This window comes from Panthera leo, chromosome A1, assembly GCF_018350215.1.
Source record: "Panthera leo isolate Ple1 chromosome A1, P.leo_Ple1_pat1.1, whole genome shotgun sequence".
NCBI lineage: Eukaryota > Metazoa > Chordata > Mammalia > Carnivora > Felidae > Panthera > Panthera leo.
Window position 1 is genome coordinate 123618866 of NC_056679.1, and position 24042 is coordinate 123642907.

General features: G+C 36.6%; 2 protein-coding genes and 1 pseudogene across 3 annotated transcripts in view; 1 reads left to right on the forward strand and 2 right to left on the reverse strand.

Annotated features, from left to right (window-relative positions):
- DHX29 (DExH-box helicase 29) overlaps positions 1-9295 on the reverse strand; it is a 45348-nt gene extending 36053 nt beyond the window's left edge. Inside the window, exons 1-3 of the mRNA XM_042938838.1 lie at positions 8927-9295; positions 1513-1586; positions 1-114 (exon numbers count right to left, since the gene is read on the reverse strand). Of these exons, the coding sequence (XP_042794772.1) occupies positions 1-114; positions 1513-1586; positions 8927-9107 (369 nt within the window). The 5' untranslated portion in view covers positions 9108-9295. The remainder of the gene's footprint in view (positions 115-1512; positions 1587-8926) is intronic.
- Positions 9296-9473: 178 nt separating this feature from the next.
- MTREX (Mtr4 exosome RNA helicase) overlaps positions 9474-24042 on the forward strand; it is a 107084-nt gene continuing 92515 nt past the window's right edge. The window contains exons 1-4 of one of the 2 annotated variants that reach the window (XM_042938861.1): positions 9474-9682; positions 18000-18137; positions 19501-19567; positions 23486-23548. In XM_042938861.1, the coding sequence (XP_042794795.1) occupies positions 9549-9682; positions 18000-18137; positions 19501-19567; positions 23486-23548 (402 nt within the window). In that variant the 5' untranslated portion in view covers positions 9474-9548. Of the gene's footprint in view, positions 9683-17096; positions 17287-17999; positions 18138-19500; positions 19568-23485; positions 23549-24042 lie in introns of those variants that run through there. The other variant, XM_042938871.1, reaches the window with a different exon arrangement.
- On the reverse strand, positions 16978-17615 carry LOC122225907 (annotated as a pseudogene).

A 24042-nucleotide genomic window follows, 5' to 3' on the forward strand; every position in this document is an offset into this window, starting at 1 on the left:
CTGTAATTTTTTGGCAGTAAGTCTTCCAGAAATCACTCCTTTGTCATTATTTTGCTTTTTATGCTCATTTATCACTCCAATAATTCTTTGCTCTAGTTTGTGATTAATTACCACCTGTTGAAGCCAAAAAGGTCCTATCAATTAGAATCTAAATTATTACATAATATTTAATAAATAAATGATTAGAAGAAAATCACATAGTTTTCTGTATCCCTGCCAACAATCCAAGAATTTCCGCTAAAATCAGGTAAAATAATTATATTTTAGACCGCCACTCATTGGACTATATCTGTACCACATATTTAAGAAAAAATGGGATATGAAAAAAGCAACATATGACAAGGAAGAAATCCTCTTACAAACCCTCTGAAGCTGCACTGTCTTCGAATTGCTATCATAAAGACCGATTCCTAAGCTTGATCGTAAAGCTGAATCAGAATCCTTGTGGATGGAGCCCAGGAATCTACTTAATGTAAACCCCAAGCAAACAGCTTTAAAGAATGGATGTTACACTAAAAAGAACACATATCAAACAAAAATAAATACTATATAAATAGTAATAATTAGGTAACACAAATTCTTTTGGCTCCCAATGTTTGATATTGTTTTTCTATTAGCCACTTTGCATTCCATTTTTTTGTTTCATATGTTCTTTCCAAACTTTAAACTTCAGAATACACAAACATGTACCTACAAACATGTACCTTTCCTTTACCACATCTTTACTGAATGCCTACCATGATCTATGCTCAAAAATATACTACAGAAATCAGTCTAGCACAGGAAACCTATATAAAAAGATACACTGTAAACCAGCATGGCAACTATTAAAAAAAAAAATGGGACCACAAGAAAAACTGGTGAGTTATGAAGGACTTCTTAGAGGCTCCAGAGGTGACAGACAGATGGAGAAGGGGAAGCAGGTCACTTTAAGCAGAGAGTTCACTGACAAAAGCCTAGAGTCATAAAATCACATGGGACTTGGAGGAACAATGAGATTTAAACTAAAACTTTAAGTGGAGAAGAATAATGGAAAGGAGGCTGGAAATGTATACTAAACCAGGTCTGAAAGGATGCATATGCTATCCTTAAAGATTTGTATCTTGGGGCACCTGGGTGGCTCAGCTAGTTAAGCATCCGACTTGAGCTCAGGTCATGATCTCATGATTTGTGGGTTTGAGACCTTCATAAGGCTCTGGGCTGACCGCTCAGAGCCTGAAGCCTGCTTCAGATTCTTTGTCCCCCTCTCTCTCCCCTCTCCTTCCTCTTTCTCTCAAAAATAAACATTAAAAAAAAATTTTTTTTTTTTTAATTTGGATCTTACCCACATCTTCCTTAAGTTCCCATAGGCTTTCAACATATATGTTATGATTTACATCTATTTAGTACAAATCAGCAATTAATTTATTACAAAAATTTTAAATACACCATTTCTTTTATTTAAGAATATACCTTTTTCTTTCTTTTTCAAAGAGAACATTTCTTGAAATGACTCAAGACCTCAGTACTCACTTTCAAAATAGATTTATCCAGATTTGCAGGACCTCCAGAATCATTTGTAGAATTAAAACTATAAATTTTCGGACCTGTATATAACAGACAACAAGTAGTCAAGGCAGTTTAATCATTAATAATTACTACATTATTTTTTCTCTAAAAATTGCTAAACATTAAATATTTGATTTCACCTCTTTTCCCTACTTCACCAAATAACTCAATCTACAAGTCAGCAATACTGCCTCTAAATTTTCACAAACATTTTACCAATTAGCATTCTCAAGGTTAACAAGTTACTTACAAAGAGCAAAGGCATTGTATATTTTTTAAATTAAATCTACGTTCACCTTTATATTTTCAAAGTCAGATGCTCTTCTGCGTGGCACTTAACTGAATGAAGCAAGATCTCTCAGAGGATATTAGATTCCTGGCAGAGAAGATGGTTATTTTTTAAGAGAAATACTCCCACCTAAAGTATAAATGAGGCAGCAGCTCCTGTCATCTTCTCCTATTTTTTTTTTAATCTTCATTTTTGAGAGAGAGAGAGACAGAGACAGAGCATGGGTGGGGGAGGGGCAGAGAGGGAGACACAGAATCCGAAGCAGGCTCCAGGCTCTGACCTGTCAGCACAGAGCCTGACGCGGGGCTCGAACTCACAAACTGTGAGATCATGACCTGAGCTGAAGTCGGATGCCCAAATGACTGAGCCACTCAGGCGCCCCTCATCTTCTCCTATTGAGTCCAAGGGTTGCTGTACTAGTTTCTTAGGACAAATTACCACAAACTTGGTTGGCCAAATGTAACATATTCTCTCACAATTCTGGAGGCTTTAAGTCCAAAATCAAGTTGTCGCTAGGACCATGCTCCCTTTAGGTTCTAGACAAGAATCCTTTGGTAATCCTTCTGGTAATCCCAGGAATTGCTTGCCTTGTTTGCCTTTTACACATGGGGCTTCACATGGCCTTAGTCTCTAGTGTCTGTGTTCACATATCTCTCTCCTTTCTCTGGACACTAGCCACTGGATGATTCCATCTCAAGATGAAAGATCCCTCACTAATTTTATCTGTAAGGATCTTATTTCCAAATAAGGTTGCATTCTGAGGTTCCAGGTAGAAATGAACTTTGGGGAGATGGGGGTGGGGGAGTGGGAATGATACTACTATACCCATTACAGTTGTCAAGTCTGTTCCAGCCAAGAGAAACACTATACATAACATCAGTTCTCTAACGAGTAACCATGAAGGAACACATATTATTTTCACACCATTAGTCTCATGATCTGTTTATTCTCTTAAAAATCAGTGACGATCCCAAATACTTTTTATGTGAATTATAACACTGATACACATCACGTTATAAAAAGGAAAAATTTTTAAATACTCATTAATTCATTAAAAAGAACAAACCCACTATAATATAAATACTTCTTATGAAAAATACCTACATTTTCCAAACCCCCCCAAAAAATGTTTTGGGTTTTTGCAAATCTCTTAATGTCTGGTTTCTCCATTCAATTTTCTGTATTATCATCATGTAGCCACTGAAAAATACCACTGTACACTCATGAGAAAATGAGTACAAATATGGCAAATAACATTTTAGATTAATGAAAACAGTTCTCATTTCATGGAGTCCCTGACAGAGAGGTTTCAAGAATTCCACAGGATCCCTTGAACACACTTGACAAACCACTACTATATAAGAATACTCCTAGAATCTTAGAACATCTACTTACTCTGCTGTTAATAAATCTCAAAGTAAGGATTTTTTTTTTTTTTTTTTTTTTTTTACTTTCGGAGAGAAACCTAAACATTAAATTTATAAGTTGCTTATTATGATTTTAAAGGTCAAAAACTTGGGTCTCTGTTGACTTAAGAGTTTTCCTTTTAAGATGCTACTTAATATAATTAGCCATTTTAAAAGAAAAAAGTTTTGGGGTGCCTGGGTGGCTCAGTTGGTTAAGCGTCCGACTTTGGCTCAGGTCATGATCTCATGGTTTGTGAGTTCGAGCCCCGCGTTGGGCTCTGTGCCAACAGTTCAGAGCCTGGAGCCTGCTTTGGATTCTGTGTCTCCTTCTCTCTCTCTGCCCCTCCCCCACTCATGCTCTGTCTCTGTCTCTCAAAAATAAACATTGAAATAAAAATTTAAAAGAAAAAAGTTTTTCAGAGTAACTATTTACATTTGGGCAGTCTGAATTAGAGACATCAGTGGTTCCCTGAATTATTTCTATGCTAGTTCTACAGGAAGTACCCAAGGTTACCTAGAGTATATGAAAAGATAGGGACAATTCTGGCACATTATGGTTAATTTCCTTATCTTGTAGTCTTAAACTTTAATTCTAGTAACCTTGCTCATAAACTCAAGTCAATAGTCATAAATGCGAGTACATATCAGTAGTCCTTAACCATTTCTGTGAAGTCTCATCATTTGCAGTAAACTTATTCACAAATTTTGCATACTAATCAGAGTTTCTAAGTCCCAAAAACCACTGAGGGGATCCAATTACAACCCTTTTGGGAAAGGTACAGATGGTAGAGCAGTTTATTACCAAGACTATACTGAGAAGCAATTCAAGGTTGATGTGTTACTGATGGAGGTGAAATTATAAATTCCTTTAATAATTTTTTGTGTTGAAGATTGAAATAAGCTCTCCTTTGTCTTCTCCAACCACTCTCCCTAAGACAAACAACCATATCACTTCTTAGAAGTCAGCTTATATTGTGAACTTCCAGAGGGCAAATAAAAGAAGTGCTGAGTCCCCAGAAAACCAGGGAGGGAATGCACACAGATACTGCTGCACATTCACTTGGTGCAATTAAAGGTCTCTAAAAGTGGATATGTTTTCATTTTAATCAATAGGCCAAGGAACTAAGGCAACAATGAGATCTTGCCACAGAGAAAGTACCAATTAAATCAAGTAAGGCCCTTTCTATTTCGAATTCTTCTTCTTCTTAAAACATGTTTATATAAGAGTTTTAATGAGTGTGAACGAAAGCTTCAGAATTTGAAATGCATCTTAAACAATTTGATGGAAAACTTCCCAAAATATATTTATGCTTCCTGTTATATACACAGTACCATCAAGAAAATCCAAACCTTTTTATGATGTGGTTATTATGAATATCTATAATTTAACTTGAAACCTGCAGAGCTAGTAAGAAGACTGACCTTACTCAATTCCTCCAAAACTGCTCTAATTTTCTACTTGGTGATTCTGTAGTCTCCTTTCTTGTCAGCTGCCAACTTTCAGAATGTCCATGTAACTGCCAGATTCTAATGTGTTATTTAGCAAAAAGTGAAGGCACCAGAAGAAAATAGTAACTCAAACTTAGAAATTAGTAACTCTATTTTCAAATGCAATTCTAAGTCATTAGGCCATGGAACAAAGATGGGTCCCATTCTTTTGCCAAATAAAGTGTACAGGATTTAGGACAGCTACTTGAAGACATTTTTCCACAAACTGTGGTTTTCTATTTCAGACAGAGGGAGTTACTGTAAATTTGACTGGAAATAAGGATGCTAGTGTACAGTATATCCAAGGCAAAAGTATTATTGATTTCAAATTTAGAAATGATAGTTCATTGGGGCGCCTGGGTGGCGCAGTCGGTTAAGCGTCCGACTTCAGCCAGGTCACGATCTCGCGGTCCATGAGTTCGAGCCCCGCGTCAGGCTCTGGGCTGATGGCTCGGAGCCTGGAGCCTGTTTCCGATTCTGTGTCTCCCTCTCTCTCTGCCCCTCCCCCGTTCATGCTATGTCTCTCTCTGTCCCAAAAATAAATAAAAAATGTTGAAAAAAAAAAAAAAAAAGAAATGATAGTTCATAGAACACAGCACACTATTTTAAAAAATATTTATTAAAGTTGAAGCACAGAAAAAGTGATTTCCTCAAGATGACTCTGCTAAAAAAAAAAACCACACCAGCCAAAAAATCAATGTGTTGTTGCCAACTACTCTTTCTTTCACAACATATTCCTTTTATAATGTATTGTTTTGTATCACGGAGTGATTATAATGACCCACTATTGCTAATACACTCACTTTGAGTTGCTAGCGCTGGTGACAGGTGTACTGAGGCATTTTGGTTTCTTTCTGACCAACAGTACACATTCGTAAGGGGATGTGAACCAGGTAAGGGATCTAAACAGGGATAAATAAGACGCAGTCCTTGTCTTCATGGAGCTCAATTACTAGTGGAGTAATTAAGTAACTATGCAAATAAACTGCGAAAGGGAAATACAGGGTATCTAGAGAATAAATGAGGATGAAATGATACAATCTGAGCAGTCAGGGTCTGTGAGGAAGTCCATACTGCCAGAGCCACCTGACTAATCCTTTAAAAATGTAAACTACCTAAGGTCTCTCCTACATTTAATGCCAACACTAGCCCCTTCTCTTTCATTCTACCCATGGACTTTCTTCTTTTTTTATTTTTTTTGTTAACATGCCAAGCTTGTTCCCATCTTAGGGCCTTTGCCCTTGTCCCCTCAGCCTCAAACATTGTCTTCAGATCTTCTAATAACTGGATGCTTCCAACCACCTCAGCATAGATGTTTCCTCAGGGAAGCCATCCCTGTTCTGAGCAAAAACAGACTCTACTATTTAATTCGTTCTTTACCAAGTCACTTTTCTGATTTTTGTTGCACTTTTTGTTTTATTTGGATGACCCTGAAAAATATTTATCATGGTTTTATGAGTTAACTCATGACATTAGTCCCCCTAGTCTTGTTTCCCTCTTAGGATTTTTACATCTCAGCTAGGCTTAAGGATTTTCACAAACGCCAGCCTTACAGTTGTTAGTCCTCTCCCTCGATCAGTTCATGTGGTATCTCCAGGGCCTAGTCTTGCCTAGAACATAGTAGCAATTTAAAAATTATCTGATGAACAAATGAAGTGAAAAAAACAGGAGTGAGAGAATACTGAGAATTGTGCCAAGAGTCATTTCATGGCAGAAGAGATTTTCTCCCTCTATGTGACAGGACAATTTTGAGAAACTAATGCTATGTACAATCCTTCACATTTTTGAAAAGAGTTGAGGGGAAGTAGAACAATTACACTTACATTAACAACTAAAACAAGTTCAGAAATGTTTTTTCCTCCAAAGTAGGCCTATCATGTTATATAAAAATACCCAAACAGAAAAAAAATCACGTCACAGTCTGCACAGCAGATTTATTTTCAGTGCTATATATATGAACTTAGTTATAAAATCTTTTCTACAAATTTCATAGACAACCTCTCATTTTTTCTCTCTTGACATTTGGGAAGGGCGTTATTGGATTTCACTATTTGGGATAGATGTGTTTGGGACAGATGGCATTCCGTTAAGAGAAAATGGCAAGAATACAAGGAGGCAGAAAGTCAATACCTGCATTTGGAACAATGAAAATACATTAGATTTGCTATAGGTAAATACAGGAATTAGTAACAAGGCTGGAAAAGGAGTCTTAGATGCTAGATGAATGGTTTGGACTTAATCACAAAGTCAGTGCAGACGCTGTGAAACAAACTGAGAAGTGCTATGCACAAAGCAGCATTTCTTCAATATTAATCTGATGACTGCAGGCAGGACAAACTAGAGGAAGAAAAATAAGAGGTAGGGAGACCCATTAGAAAGCTTTGTTGGTACTCCAGGAATTCATGAGTACCTAGACTGATGCATGAACAGCACAAAGTGCTGAAAAGTGAAAATGGTGTACACAGAAGGTAAGTGAAGATTGTATAAAGCATGGCAAGAGATTCGATGTGAGGAAGAAAAGAAGACATTAAAAGTAATTATTAACATTGAATAAAAAGGAATATGGAAAAACAAAAACAAGGAGATCATAGAAGCTAGGGTCAGGAGAGAAGGATAGTTTAGTATGAGCCATGTTAAATTTGAGAGGCTTGCAATATAGGGTCAAAAGGTCCACGTAAATATGGAAATGGCTGACTTGAGATTAGAATAAAAACCAGGACTAGACAGAGTGAGTGAGGAATCATCTACAAAGAAAAGGACAGAATTAGTAACGGAAGTACTCTCCTAGAAGGACTGTAGATGGAGAACTATACTGTTACAGACTAACACCTTCATTGAGGGTGACGTTTTGGGGCAGGAGGAATAGGAAGCCAAAGAATACAACAAATGATTATAGAGTTGAAAGAATTCAGAGGCATATCAGAAAAGACAAGAGAACCCAAAAGAGGCTGGTTCAGAGGAAAAGAGCCACAGAATAATAGTCAAAGAGAAATGCTATGTATTTGTATTTACAAGCATCAAAACTTGGTAGTTAAAATGTTGCAATAAACTGTGGGGCAAAGATTTATTCACCTTGTAGGTGAAAATTTGTTAAGTGTATACTTCTTTAGTGCCATCTTCTCTTATGCAAAGCTTACATTCCATGAGGACCTCAGGACCCAAGCTCTTTCTTCACTCACCATCTCTGCACATGGAGTTTCTTAACTCTGCCAGGAATACTACACTATTTCCCCCATTCTTTACAGGGTAACACCTACCAGTCCTCCTGATCTCAGTTTAACAGTCACTTTCTCAAAGAGACCATCTATGACCCCTCCTCCTCTCCAGTAAAAATTAGGTTAGCTTGTTAAACCTTCTTCCTTAGTTTTTCTTTGTGGCACTTATCAGTTGTAAAGCAATGCTGGTAGGATTATTTAATGCCCGTGTCCGCCATTACATCAGAAAGTTCTGAGAGGTGACTTGTCTACATTGCTCATCCCACCCCTAACATCATGAGATACAGAAGTGTTCAAAAACGTGTTGGACGAACATTTCAATAAGAACTATAGGCAAACAAGCTAAACAGAACAAAATAGAGGATACCTGTACATGTTTTAGAATCAGTTTTTATATAGGGGCCTGCTCATCTGTAGCCAGAATCAGCAATCTCTGAGTTATCAAACTAAATTACACAGTAAGCAAAGAATGCATGACAGTGGTAAAGATTAGAAATATTTCCACAATAGGTTATACCCATATTCGGTGTTTAAGTACTGAAATTCTTATTACTGGTTCTTCCATAACACATAAAAACAGTGGTTGAAAATGATACGAAGATCAAGTACAAAAAGGGCCTGACTCCAGGAGGTTAGGAACTCCACACATTACCCTCTGCATCAACCTAGCTAATTTAGATAATGGCTCAAGACTAATTCCTGCTGAAACGGGAGCAAATGCAATTTTTATTCTGTTCTCTTAAGAAAAAGCACGGTTAAGTGGGAGATGCCAGGCTGCAAGAGGACTACTGTCATAACTTCAGAGGCCCCCAAAGCTTACACTAACCTAGAACAAGGCCACCGCATAGAAACTAGCAGCTGCAGGTGTGCAAGACACAAATTTTGAGACCTAGGGTCGGCCCAGGTTGCGCTGGCTTCTACCGCGTAAACAGCAGCAGCTGCTCGGGGTGGAAAGCCCGGGGCCCCAGGACCGCTCGTACCTTGCTTGACTCGGGGCTCCCTGGTGCTAGCGGCAGCTGCGGGGGGCGGCCTGGCCACCGGCTTCTTGTTTTGGGCCTCCCCAGCAGCTCCGGCCTCGGCGGATTTGGCTCTGGAAGCAGACACGGCGGCCCGGACCGCCGCGGCCCCGGGCGCCTTGTGTTTCTTGTTCTTGCCTCCCATACTGCATCGATGGCAAAGAGCCCTGCTGCTGTAAGTCCCGGAACCACCGCAGCACCGTCTCCAAGTGCTCTTTACATTCCCCGGGTCCCACGCCGCCACCCTGCGTCCTTCATCCGGGCTTCTAGGGCCTTGGCGACCGCTGAATTTCAATTGGTGCGACTCACCAAGGTTCCGCCTCCTCGCCTCCCTCTAGGTGCCTACCGCATGCCGGGCATTCTCGCCGCGCTCCTTCTTTAAGTTAGCGAACTGGCCATCTAGTCGTGGTGGGAAAGGAAAAGTCGGAAGAGAAGAAGTCAAGGAAGAATTCTGGGGGATGGGGTTGCGTGACTAGACTACTTTTGTCTCCCATGGGGTATAGCTGAGGTTTCCCTTGGCGTCATTGTCGGTACGCTCGCAGAGCATCGTGGGTAGGAGGGAGATTCGGTCTCCCAGCTCGGAAAGATGGCGGACGCTTTCGGGGATGAGCTCTTCAGCGTGTTTGAGGACGACTCGGCCACCGCACCCGGAACTAAAAACGACAGAGAGAAGGAGAAGGGGAAATGGAAGGGGCCGCCAGGGTCTGCAGAAAAGGGCGGGTAAGGAAACTGTCAGGATGTTGTTTGTTTTTTTTCCCTCTTTTCTCATTGCTGAGGGGAGAAAATAAAATACTCTTCTGAAGAGCATGAGCAACTGTGGTGCAGACCGAGTGGCATCGGGAAGTGAAGGGTTTTGGGGAGAATGTTGAAGGCGGGGGGAAGGAATGTTGGTTTGGTGAGTTGGGATTTTGGCGGTCCCCGGTGCCCGCAGACAGCGTGAGCTCCTGCCACAGTAATTCCTTGACGCCTAGGTTGCTGACTCTACCCCCGTGTGCGCCGTGGAGTCGGGAGGACAGGTGAGGTGTATCTGTTAGGTTCTGTGGCCCACAATACCTGGCACGGTCTTTGATGAAACTAATGACCAGTTGAGTAAAGGGTTAAGGAGCTTAGAAAACGTGACTTGAATTGACTTGGAACGGGCAAATCGCAACAGGAGGACTCAGGAGAGATTTAATCTCCAAGCTGTAGCTTTTTGCCCTTAAAAAAGAAACGTGTCTACTACTAAGGTTGTGAGGATTGACTGTGAATGCACCTATGTACCAGCACCTAACAGTGCTTATCACGTAATAGATTCTCAAAAGCTGGCTATCGTTGAGTTTACTAAGAAAATTTTTAAAACGTAATGGTTTCTAAACATATGTACTAGATTGACGCATAGAACTATCGTAAAGTGTACGATATTGTTTATAGTAGAGCAAGGAAAAGCTGGTATTTGGATTAAAAAGATGATTCATTCTTAACAGAATTTACTCTTAGCTAAGGGAGATACTCAGTAAATAGGATTAAATTAGACATGATTTTTTTCTCAAGGAATTTTTAGTCCTGGTAAAGAGGTAAAACCAGGTACAAGTTTTAAAAGGTTAGTAGGTGATTGAGATAAAATAAATTGTGTATACAGTTAAGTGCCGTACAGTTCCAAAAGAGATCTCTGTGTCATTCAGGGATTTTTTTTTTTTTTTTTTTTTGAAAGACAGAGACAGAGTGCAAGCAGGGGAGGGGCAGAAAGAGAGGGAGACACAGAATGCAAAGCAGGCTCCAGGCCCCGAGCTGTCAGCACAGAGCCTGATGCGGGACTTGAACTCACGGACCGCGAGATCATGACCTGAGCCGAAGTCGGCTGCTCAACCGACTGAGCTACCCAGGTGTCCCTGTCATTCAGGGATTCTTACATGCAAGAGGCTATTCTGGGGAGAGGAAATGATTTGTTACTGGCGGGCTAGAGGGAGTGTTTGTTTAGGGACAAGAGATAAAACAGAGTAAAAGTTGGTTTTATTTAGACTGTGAAGGATGTTAAATGTCAAGCATGAGAGTTTTAATTTCATTTTTAATACCACGAATTTTTTCCTAACTTGGTGATTGGTTAAGTAGAGTGGTAGTTTAGGAAAATTAATGTGATAGCGGCTGTCAGAGTATGTTGAAGGAGGAAAGATAATAAAAATAAGAAAGGGAATTAGGGAAGTATTTCAGTTTATTCATTTAGGAGATGAAAAGAACCTCAATTCAGGAGGTAGCAGAAGGAAGGAAAAGGAAAGGTGGAAAATGCTGTGAAGGAAAAAATTGATGTGTGTTAATAATGAAGCAGGTCAGAACAATGGAAAAGGAGTCAAAAGAGATTTTTAAAAAATATTTATTTTGGGGAGAGAGCAAGCAATGGGAGGGGCGGAGAGGGGAACAGAGGATCTGAAGCAGGCTCTGTGCTGACTGGCATCAGTGAACCCGATGTGGGGCTAAAACCCACAATCTCGAGATCATGACCTGAGCTGAAGTCGGGCACTCAACCAATTGAGCCACCCAGGTGCCTCAAAAGAGATTTTGAATTTGGATAACAAGAAGAGGAAAACTATGGAAATTTACAGGAGATAGTGATTTGTAAATGAAATTAATTTGACTTGAGACGAAGGAAGTGATAATACTATATCCAAATGGAGGTATCCAGTGGGCAATTTTAATTAGGGTTTGGGCAAACCTTAGAACAGGAGGTTATGTGTACATATAGGGATGTTTGAATTGGTAGTGTTGGAGATCCTTTGGGCAAGTACAGTGATGAAGACAAAGATTAGAGGGATAGCAGAACAATCACTGTGAAATGTCTTGTAAATGGGAATGAAACACAGTAGAAAAATAGTCTTTGTCATTGAGTTAAAAGGAGTTGGGAGAGGGTGGGGGAACATTTAAGGGAAAATGAGAAAGACAGGTTCTTTGCTTTTATTTTTTTTCCGAATAGGAATAATTAATAGTTACTGTAGTTTGGGCAACTACAATATAATGAAGATAATACACAAGTAATTTCCCACGTTAGTAAATACCGTGCTTCAAAATTACTAAGGTAAAATTAATTCACTTTGCATTGTACTAGTGGTAAGCTGTTTCCACGAACTTCTAAAGGAAGAGTTTGTAGGATACAAAAATAATCAAATTTACGTTTTAATTTTATTAGGAAATATGTGAACATTAGAGAAGGGAAATACATAAGAAAATACAGAACACTAGGGACTTAAGGGATTTTATTTACTAACAACATTCCTTTTTTTTTTTTTTAAGTTTACTTATTTGTTTTGAGAGAGAGTGTTAGTGCACACGAGCAGGGGAGTTGGGGGGCGGGGTGCAGAGGGTCCAAATCTGGCTTTGTGCTGACCGCAAAGAGCCCTATGCAGGGCTCGAACTCACAAACCATGAGATCATAACCGGAGCCCAAGTTGGGCACTTAACCAACTGAGCCACCCAGGCGTCCCCTGGATTTTCTTTCTTAGGTTGTCATTTAACTAGTTCCTGTATCCTCAAGTATTTACTGTAAATTGTCCTTATATCTAAAGCTTCACTGTCCGCTACACCACTGTAGCTATTGCATACTTAAACTGTAGCTAGTCAGTATTGAGATAATGCTCTCAATGTAATATGAGATTTTGAAAACTTAGTGTAAAAAAAAAAAACCACAAACTGCCTCATGAATCTTTATCTTGATATGTAATGAATTGATAATGTTTTCCATATATTGGGTTAAATGAAATACTGTAAAACTGGTTTCTTTTTAACTCTAATGTGGTTTTTAGAAATTTAGAATTATGTGTGTAGCTTGCATTATATATGTATATATTAGATAGCTCTGATAGAATTGATTAGATTCAGGTTCAGTTTTAGATAGGAATAATTCATAGTGGTGCCATGTACTTCCAATTGCATTGCATCATAAGATTACATCATGAGACATATGTAGTGTTATTCCACACTTTTTAAGATCGATCATTGGGTTAAGATAGATCAATCTTACTCCTCTTCAACTTTTCACATGATGGGTTTAGCACACACCTATGTTGATTGCCTAGCTCCATTATTTTGTTGGTGGTTGGCAAAATGGCAGTTTTTCTATTTTTGTCCTTTCTACGTTTATTACCTCACATCCATCTATAAAAAAAAAAAAAAGAACACTCTCATACCAGCTGTTACCTTGAAATACAGTGCATAGAAGAAATAGGAAAAATGCTTGATAATTTATCAATTTTAACAGATTAGTTGTGTCCTAAGGAACTTCCAATGGTGACCAGCATGGGTGTATGATTATGTGTTTAGCTTCTTGATGAATGGATTTTCATGATTTGATGTGTTACACTCCTTTGCACTCATTTTTCTTTACCTTTTTTAAGCTTTATTCGGGTATATTTGAAGTATCCTAAATCACTGCCACAATCAAGACCCCCAAAAGTTCTGCATGTCTTTTTGTGATGCACCCCTCTCTCCAGTCCTCCTTCCAGGCAACCACTGATCTTTCTGGCACCGGCGAACAGCTTGCATTTTCTAGAATTAAATTTTAAATGAAATACTACAGTATATATTCCTTTTTGGTCTGGTTTCTCATATTCATTGCTTTGAAGATTTGTTCAGTTGTGGTGTATATCATCAGTTCCTTTTTGTTGCTGAGTGGTGTTCAGTTTTATGGATATACCATATATGTTTATACCTTTATCTTTTGACGGACATTTGAATCATTTGCATTATTATTTTTCATAGTCCTACCAATGCTAATTCTTCGTGTTGGCTCTTGTCTCCTTTTGACAAGCTTAATCAGTCTTAGATAGCTTCTCTGCTTTTTGCCAAAAGATACTCTTGACTCATAGTATACATTTTCAGCCCAGACCTGGAATCTGGTGTCTCCAAAGGGTCTCTAGTTCCTTATAGTGGGAAATGTTCTTTAGGGCTTCGAGTGCTCTTGGGTACAGGATTTCATTGCTGTTAGGTCTTTACTATGGAAAGAACTGGGGAATCATTGTTTTTAGAAAAAGAGTTCATGCTGACATTTACAATACAATTAATATTATAGGGTCTTTATTTGGCTTTTTTGGTTTTTATAGTTTTATCCTTTTTTTTTCTGAAAATGTTCATCCGTAACAATATTACATAAACTTTATTTTATGTATTCTTATAATATTTAAAAAAATAACAGTGCATAATAATACTGCAATTCAGAATAAAATATTGAATAGATTGTGGTTCTAGTTCATGGTTCTTTTTGTCCTTAGAAAAAATGTAGCACACCAACAGTGAAAATACTCTGTAATAGTTCCTTTTTGAAATGTTTATGCTACTAATTTGATACCTGTTATGTTCACTTGTTTCAACTTATTTTCCATTTTAAGGATTGCTAAAATTTTAATTTTTAAATCATGGTAAAACAGTTTATGGTTCCAAAATCAAAAGTATAAAACAGTATTCTTGATTTTATCTTTGCCTCTTCTGTCCTGTTTGTTCCCTCTCCTTGAGTTTTTGGTTTCTTTTTATTATTTCTTTTTTTAATTTTTTTTTTTTTTTAATGTTTATTTTTGAGAGAGACACAGAGAGACAGAGCATGAGCAGGGAAGGGGCAGAGCGGGAGAGGGACACAGAATCCGAAGCAGGCTCCAGGCATTGAGCTGTCAGCACAGAGCTCAACTTGGGGCTGAAACTTGCAAACCATGAGATCATGATCTGAGCTGAAGTTGGACACTTAACTGAGCCACCCAGGCGCCCCTCTTTTTATTATTTTCTTTCTGAAAATACACATGTGCATGTCTGTCTTCACTCATTTTTATGCAAAAGTGCCATTTAAAAACTGTTCATCTTTTTTCTCTTAGCATGATGAAATACAGATACCTCCATGTTAGTATATAGAACTCTTACATTGGGTTATTTTCAGTTTTTTACTGTTACAGATAGCCTTGTACATGTCTGTTTTTGAAATTTTTAAAAATTTTTTGCCATGTTATTTTGGCACAGATTCCTAGTAGAATTTTGAGGTTAAAGGGTAAATGTATGTAGTTTTGCTAGGTGTTGCCAAATTCTTTTCCACAGGCGATGCACCTTTGTCTTCAATGGTGTGGCAGGCCAAATGATTCATCTCCCTCTCCCCCTTAATGATGTCCTTGTCTCAATCCTGAGAATAATTGTCAAAATTAAGAAATTAACATTGATACAGTATTATTATCTAATCTATACACTTAGTCATATTTTGCCAATTGCTTTAATATCCTTTATAAGAAAAGGGGTCTATGTTGGATTCCATGATGTGGTTGTCATGTCTAGAAATAACATATGTTCATGGGGTTTCAGTAATAAAAAACTTACTCTTAAAGGGTAAGCTTGTTATATGTGACACTTTATTTCCATCTTTCTGTTTAAGTCAGGTGTTTCAAGGGTGCAAATTCCACATGTGACATACATACCAAGCTGTAAGAGAAATAAATAATTGGGGACCTAGAACTCTAACACTTAAAGAATAATATAGCACTTCTGAAGGAAGGTATTCTATAAATTTAGGTTTTAAGTTTCTCAAAGGTCTAGGAATTAATTTTTTTGTTTTATGGTTGTCACCAGCTGCTAGTAGGTTTTAAGTGTCTTAAAGAATAATATAGCACTTCTGAAGGAAGGTATTCTATAAATTTAGGTTTTAAGTTTCTCAAAGGTCTAGGAATTAATTTTTTTGTTTTATGGTTGTCACCAGCTGCTAGTAGGTTTTAAGTGTAGTGGTTTTGTAGATGCTTACTAAATCAGGGTTAGAGTAGTGGAATGTTAGAACTAAAGGGATCTTCAGTATCTTCCAAATGTCTTACTTTACTGAGGACCAAGGATATTGATGGCTTGTCCAAAAGAGATTCATGTAAGTAGTTAGCAATAAATAGACTGGGCAAGAATGGTTACCTTTTCCACTAAATTGGGAGGAATTGGGTTTACATATTTCAAGTTTTGCTAAGCATCAAAGAAGAACCTTTGTTAGCGAAAGATTGTTCAGGCATACCTCACATCATTACCACTATTTGATACTCTTATTTAAAAAAACAACTTTCTAAGTAAAACATAAAAAGAGAAGTGTGAAAGTCCATAAGTTGAATTTTCATAGAATAAACACACCAATGTAACCCCCATTTGGGACAAAAAATAGAATTATTTCAGACATCCTTCTTTTTCCCCCGGAAAAGTGACTGTCTTGATAATGTGTTAGGTTTTTCTTCTATGACTGTAATGTAAATGGAATCATTTAGAATACATTCCTTCGTGTCTGGCTTTGGCTCAACATTGTTCATAAAATTCATGACAGTAGCTATGTCAAGTTGAATGCAGAAGCAGATGCAGAGTCCAGATGCATACTTTTAAGCCACACATTAAAGAGATTTGCAAAAATACAAACAATGTCACTCTTCTCATTAAAGATTATTTTTGAAAATACTTATTTTTTTATCAAGTGTCATTTATATTAAATCTAGCAGTAATAATGTTAACATAATGTTAAAATAACATTGTTTCCATCTTAAAATGAATTAATAAGTAAATATTTTAATAAGAAAATTGTTCAATATTATTATCTAATGTGGTAAATATCAATAGGTATAACTACATAAACAAAATTCTTTGGAATTAATCATTTTTAAGACAATAAATAATTCTGAGGCCAAAAATTTGAGAGCCACTGATTTGGTATAGTCTAATTTATGTTTTCATGATGAGCACTTGTTTTCAGTTTATTTTTGTATGCTTATTGGCCATTTGGATATCCTCTTTTATAAAATACCTGTTGAAGTCTTCTGTTCATTTATTTATTTTTAAATTTGTCATCTTCACTCTATTTTAGTTACATAGCTTTTGTCAGTTATATGTGATTCAGATATCTTCTTCCACTCTTTTGTCTTGCCTTTTTACTCTCTTAATGATATGTATATATATATATATATATATATATATATATATATATATATATACACACACACACACATATATATTTTTTTTGGTCGTCAACTTATCCTTTATTAAAATAGTTTACTTTGTAGTTCTTAACTAGCTGGGCATTCCACTGCACCACTATTGATGTCATCTATGATGTCATGAGTGTGGCGGCCATCAACATTGCAGCCCACAGACTGAGTGGTCCCCATAATCTCTTTAATGGTTCCAGAGAGTTCCCTGGCTAATGATCCATGCCGCATCTCTCAGGCAATGTTGACAATCTCATCAAAAGTGATATTTCCACTGTGCTTAATGTTTTTCTGCTGCTTTCTGTCTCTTGGACGTTCCTTAGGGCTTTGATAATCAGGGCGGAGGCAGAAGGTACCACTTCAGTCTGGGCCTGTCTGTTCTGAATGGTCAGTTTCACTGTAATCCTCAGACCCTTCCAATCACCAGTTGCCTTGGCGATGTCATCACCAACCTTTTTACTCCCTTAATGATATTTTTTGATTAACAGAAATTCTTAGTTTTAGTTCACTCTGATTTATCAAACTTAAGTTTTGGTTAATAATTTTATGTACTATTTAGTAAAATATAAAAATAATTCTCTCATTTTATTTTCTAGAGGCTTTGTTGTTTTGCCTTTCACAGTTATATCTAAAATCCACATGTGATTGATTTTTGGATGTAAAAGCATGTGGGTCAGATTAAATTCCCCTTGGCTTTCTAGTCCACCAAGTGCCATTTATTGTCATTACTTTTGACCAATGAATCCAACCACAAAAAATATTCTTTAACTGTAATATTTTGGTAAAAGCAAAAGTATTAAATGTTTATTGAAGGTCCTCTTGTATGTAAATGTTTAACATTGTTTTAATTCATGGTTTTTAAAAATATTAAGTTAGTGTGAGCTGTAAAATATTTTTAAAGCAAAACTTCCAAGAAACTTTGAAATATCAAAGGAGTGATATTCGGTTTTATTAGGGTATTCTGGGCTTTAGCCAGTTTTGATTTGTTTCATCTCCTTCCATGCCTTTTTCTGTTAATGACATATATAATACATGGAGTAATATTTTATGGAATCATCCTTAAAAACTGCAGAACTGATTTTTAACCATTTACTTTTCAGGAAACGTTTTGATGGTAAATTACAATCGGAGTCAACTAATACTGCAAAAACCAAGAGAGATGCAGATTTCGAGGGCACAGATGAACCCATATTTGGAAAGAAGCCTAGGGTAGAAGAATCAATAAATGAAGATTTAAGGTAGTATTCCCATTGGCATAAATGTCAGTAACTCTTAAATGGTTGCGTGAAGTTTTGAAAATTACTTAAATGATGCTAGTTTATGAAAGTGTTAAATTCAAGAAATGAAAAATGTATTTTAGTTATACATTCATACAAAAATATAGAACATCTGTATAAGTTTGGGGAAATGGAAGACAATATAGAAGAGTCATCTTTTAATGTTTTAGAATCCAACTTGTGAGAAAGAATCGTGAAGTCTGATTTTTTTTTTAAGAAAAAAACCCCACATTTCCTTTATTTATTAATGTCAAAGAATAGGATGGAACACAGAGAGTGGAATAAATGGAAAGAATAAAACTGACCCAATGGAAAAAGTAATTGAAAAGGAATGTTAAGAGGAATTAGATTTTTACTGTTACGTGTTGGAATAGAGTGGCTCTGAATCTCAAGACTGCTATCAGTGAGGGAGACCATGGATTTCTCTGACTGAAATAGCTGGTATTTCTCTTCTCTTTATAAAAGTTGGTGTCATTTACTTAGGTTAACCTGTTTGTTATTGTGTGATGGATCTTCACAGCTTCTTTCTTCTTTTATGCCATATTTTGGCTTGGCACTACCATGAAGAATTTACTCTGAATTTTTTAAACTAGTTAGCTCTTGTAGTTAGCAGAAGTTACTACTGTAAATGGTGGTAGATGTGTCACTGAAATATTTCTGATACACCGTTTTCCAAAGCTAGTGGAATAGGTTACAGTATAATAGTGGCAATTTAAAATCATTGTTGCTTATTATAGTAACCCTTGGGTTTTGTTCAAAGTATGATTGGTTATTGATTTAAATAAAAATCAAAAGTAAATAAGAATAATCTAGTATAAAAATACATCTATTTTTCTTTACTTTGTCCACAGTCATGTCCTTTCAGAATCTAAACAGAACCTAGATGAGTATAACTTAAGATTTTGAATAGGGAACACTTCTGTTAATTATAGCAATGTCTGTATTAAGCTAGTTTATTTTGTACTCTCTGTCATGTAATGGTTTTTATAATGAGCTTCATGTTTTGAAGTAGTGACAGTGCTTTGGAAGGGGTACTTTTTTTTTAAATAGTTACTGGAATTCAGCTGACATAATTCTTTGAATAATCCACTTGGCATCTGTTCTGTATTTGTAAAATAGATGTTAACTGATTTTGAATTCTCAGCCTATATGTGAATAATGTGAAAACTTTTTTGAATATTCTTAATAGCCAGATTTTTTCCAACTTGTAATACTCATAATTAGGCAGTTTCCTTTTCCTTAGCAATTCATACAGGAGGCTTATTATCTAATCATAGAAAAATAATGTATTTTAACACAGCTTTAATACTTTTTTTTTTTTAAGTTTGGCTGACTTGATGCCCAGAGTCAAGGTACAATCAGTTGAAACTGTTGAAGGATGTACACATGAGGTAAGCACAAACAGTATATGGAAGTTGGTGTTATAAATGGAAGTTTGCTTTGGACTATCTAATATGATCAGCAAGCCATTTAGCCTCAGGGGCTTTAGAAACAATTACAGTTTCTGTAGGGTATATAGTCAGGTGGAAGGAGCTGGGGTTTTGTATCCTAACCTGAGCTAGTATCTTGAACAGCACTTTATCTTGAACAGCACTTTATCTAACTACAGTCTTGGATAAATTTCTTAACCTTTTTTTTTTTTTAATGTTTATTTTTGAGAGACCTAGAGACAGGGCACAAGGGGGGAGAGGCAGACACACATAATCCAAAGTAGGCTGCAGGCTCTGAGCTGTCAGCACAGAGTCTGATATTGGGGTTTGAACTCATGAACCGTGAGTGAGATCATGACCTGAGCCAAAGTTCGATGCTTAACCAACTGAGCCACGAGGTGCCCCAAATTTCTTAACCTTTTTGACATTGTTTTTAAAAATTTTTAAATTTGGAATAATGTGTTGGTTGTGAAGATTATAGAAGAAAATTAGTGTAAGGTACCCAGCACAGAGTAGGTGTTCAATACCCATTCATCCCCTTACTCCTAAAGTCAAGTAATAGTGCCATTTTATAGGTCACATGCTTTCTCATGTCCTGCTCTGATTACTGATACATTGCAATTTCATTATTCGCCACAATGTGGTAACCGCTGATAGCTTGTAGTACCCCTTTTAGAAGAATTTATAAATATAAGGGACTAAAAAACGTTAAGAGAACTGTAACACTGTTTATACTAATAAAATCTTATTAAAAGTCTTTATTGACTAAGCAGAGTAATTCCGAATTAAAATGACTTTTGATAAACATTTATAACCTTATTTTTTTAAATACCTGTTTTTTAGCACTTGTTTGTTTCTATGAGTTCCTTTGTATTCCTTTAGAATAGCACTTAGTTTGGAATTTGTAATACCCATTTGATCATTCAGTACTTATGTTAGACCCTATTCAATGCTCTGGTATTAAAAAAGATGAGGGGAGGGAGGCCACACAATTTGCTCTTAAGAGGTCACAAGTTCTTACTGTCCTTCACAATTCTCCACAATCCCTCCTTCTGTCACTTCTCAGTTTTTTAGCAGCTAACTTTACCTTTTACTTCATTTAGAGGGTTGAGGCTATCACATTGGAGTGTCCTCTGTTTATAACCTTCTTCACCAAGCCTGTTCACACCTGTCCTGTCCACTAAAAGGAAAAGGCAATGCTAAGGAGGCTTGTTCAGTTAGTGTTCTTAGTTGTAACTTGTCATGCTTTCACAATGACCTAGAAGCCTTCATTTTCCCTTGTTTCTAGAGTTGAGTCTCTTCTGTATTTGCCCTTCCCTATCAGCATATGAATATTCAGAAGATTCTCTTATTCTAGGTTGCTTTTCAGCCACTATGTTGTTTTTTTTCCCCCTTTTGTGGTCATTTAATCAGTATATATCTTTAGAGTGCCAGGAACATTGTATGATTCACTAAGTATAAAGAAATAGAAGAGATGTGGTCCCTTACTTTTGAGAGTTGCTATTGAGTGCTCTGCTAGGAAAATCCCTGCTAGACTAACTTGCCATTCATTTTTATAAATACACTATAATTAGATTTCTTCTTTCTCCATTTCTTTCAAACTGTTGTCACAAGAATCACCAATGACTATTTAGTATGTCTGTTTGACTCTTGATCATTTTGCTGGTTTTTTATTTATCTGACTCCTTAGTCTCTCTTTTCTGCCTATTACACGTTAGTGTTACCCAGACTGTTCTCAGAGAATAAAAACAAAAACTTTTTGATTCTTATACATGTGAAACATAACCTATTATTCTTGCTGCTGTTAAATCTTATAGAAGCTAAAATCTTAATTGCTTCACATTGATGTTCTTGGTTCATGTCATAGAAAGTACCAAAAGAGATGTGAGAGGGTCACTCAACTGATCAGATACAGCCATATAGGTTAATCATATCTTATTGGGGATCATAACATGATTTAGAGTCTAGGCTTCAGATTTTCAGATCCAGAAATTTGATTTTCTCAGTGTACCAACAGTTGTGCTTTCTTGGATAGACTCACTTTTGTCATATTCATAAGAGATGGAGGTATACAAAAACATGTCATTTCCTTAATTTAAAGCATAAGTAGTTTTCTCACTATCAAACTACCTGTAAATTTCTTAGAATACTAATAAAGGGGAATATACAGTATTAAGGGTAAGACTAGTGAAAACTATTCTGTCCCCCAGAAGTATTCATTCATTAATAAAAACACTTGATAAGTGTTTCTTAATGTATGCAGGATAAAATACCACATTCTTACTTATCTCACCTTTATAGATTACATTTAGAATGTCACAGTCTTTCTAACACATTCATTATATTGGGTATATTCATTAGGTTTCATAATTTACTAAGTTTCACTATTTTAAATTACGATCAGAGTCTAGTTATTCATTTTTTAAATACAATCCACATTGTGGTTATATGTTTGACCCTGAGCAACATGAGTTTGAATACAGATTTTTTTTTTTTTTTTTTTTTTTTAAAGTAAGCTTCATGCCCAGTATGGAGTCCAACTTGGGGCTTGAATTCATGACCCTGAGATAAGAGTCAAATGCTTAACTGAGCCACCCAGGTGCCCCTAAATGTAGACTTTTTTTTTTTTTTTTATAAATACAGTACTGTAAATATATATTCTCTTCCTTAGGATTTTCTTAATTTCATTTTCTCTAGCTTACTTTTTCATAACAATGCGGTATAAAATACATGTATATAATATGTGTTAATCAACTATATTACCAGTAAGGCTTCTGGTTAACAGTAGGCTACTGATAGTAAAGTTTTAGGGGAATCAGAAATTACACGTGGATTTTTGACTGCATGGGGGGTAGGGGGGGTTGTTGCCCCAAACCCCGTGTTCACGGGTCAGCTGTAATTGAGTTGGAAATTTACTGAAGATTTCTTAGTATTTCTAAGGTGGATAATCTCATGTAATACTTGCTTATTTAGGTTTTGCTCTTATAAATTATTTCTAATTTTAGTGTGTACCTTATTTTGCCCCTGTGCATTATTTAAACACTAAATGGTTTAATTCTTGGGAATTTAGATACATTATGAACTGCTGCTCTCCAGATCTTTTTTTTTTTTTTTTTTTTTACACTTTTATTTCAGAGAGAGCGCGAGTACCCACACAAGCTAGGGAGAGGGGCAAAGGTAGGGAGAGAGAGAATCCCAAGCAGGCTCTATGCACAGCATGAGCCTGACACAGGTTTCAGAGAGAGAGAGAGTGAGTACCCACACAAGCTAGGGAGAGGGGCAGAGAGAAGGAGAGAGAGAATCCCAAGCAGGTCTATGCACAGCATGAGCCTGACAGAGGTGTATCGATCCCACCACCCTGGGATCATGATCTGAGCTGGGTTGGGCACTCAGCCGACTGAGCCACCCAGTTGCTCCTGCTCTCCAGATATTAACCTTCTTTACTGGAGAAAAAGAAAGTTTCTGCTTTAGGAAATACGGAGTATTATTTTATTCTACATGGTTTTCTTTCATGTGACAGCATCCGTTTTTATGTCCATTTAGCTTTTTTGAGCATTCCTTAATATTAGGCAGTACATTACATGTGGAAAATACAAAGATAGCTAAGATAGGTCCTAGACCTTAATAAACACAATTTCTTTAGGGAAATGGACTTAAAGGGTTTTAATCCCCTTACCGTTAGATAAACATAAGTAGAGGTTTTTTGATTATTGTAGCTTTAGCATTTGTCTTGTTCTTAAAAGCAGTTATTTAATTTTATAGTGTCTAAGACTGTAGCAGACCCTATCACTTGTACTTTTCAAGCCAGCATTAACTATGGAATGTTGAATGTTCATCAGTTCTCGAATAGTAAGTTGGTGATTTTTGTTTTAACATTAGGTTGCACTTCCTGCAGATGAAGATTATTTACCACTTAAACCTCGAGTTGGAAAAGCTGCAAAGGTCTGTACGTTGGGCAATACAGTTTGTACAGTTTTGTGTCTCTTTTCTAAAAATCTTAAAGATAAATTCTTTCAAATGAGATTTTTATACTTCCCAGTGTGTGTATACCAAGAAGAAGCTACCTGAAGTCAAATGTAATGAGAACCAAATCAGTAAACTACCATGAAGAAAATCATGCATGATGTGATGAGATTTTTAAAAATGAAAGTAATGATTCTCCACATTCTTAAAGAATTTAATGAAAAATATGTCAATCTTTCTCTAGAAAAAAAGCATGTGTGCAATGTCACACATATAGTTTGAGAAGTTTAACAAGCTTTTAATGAAACTTTAATGCTTATGTTAAATTGATTTTGAAGTACTGGTAGACCTTAAATGATAATTCAGAGTCATTTTTTTTCTCTGAATGAAAAACGGAGCATTTCTTCAAGTCTAGTAGATGTATTATTCTGCCTCTGCTCAGGGAACTTAAGTGAACTCGAGCAGAGTTCCCA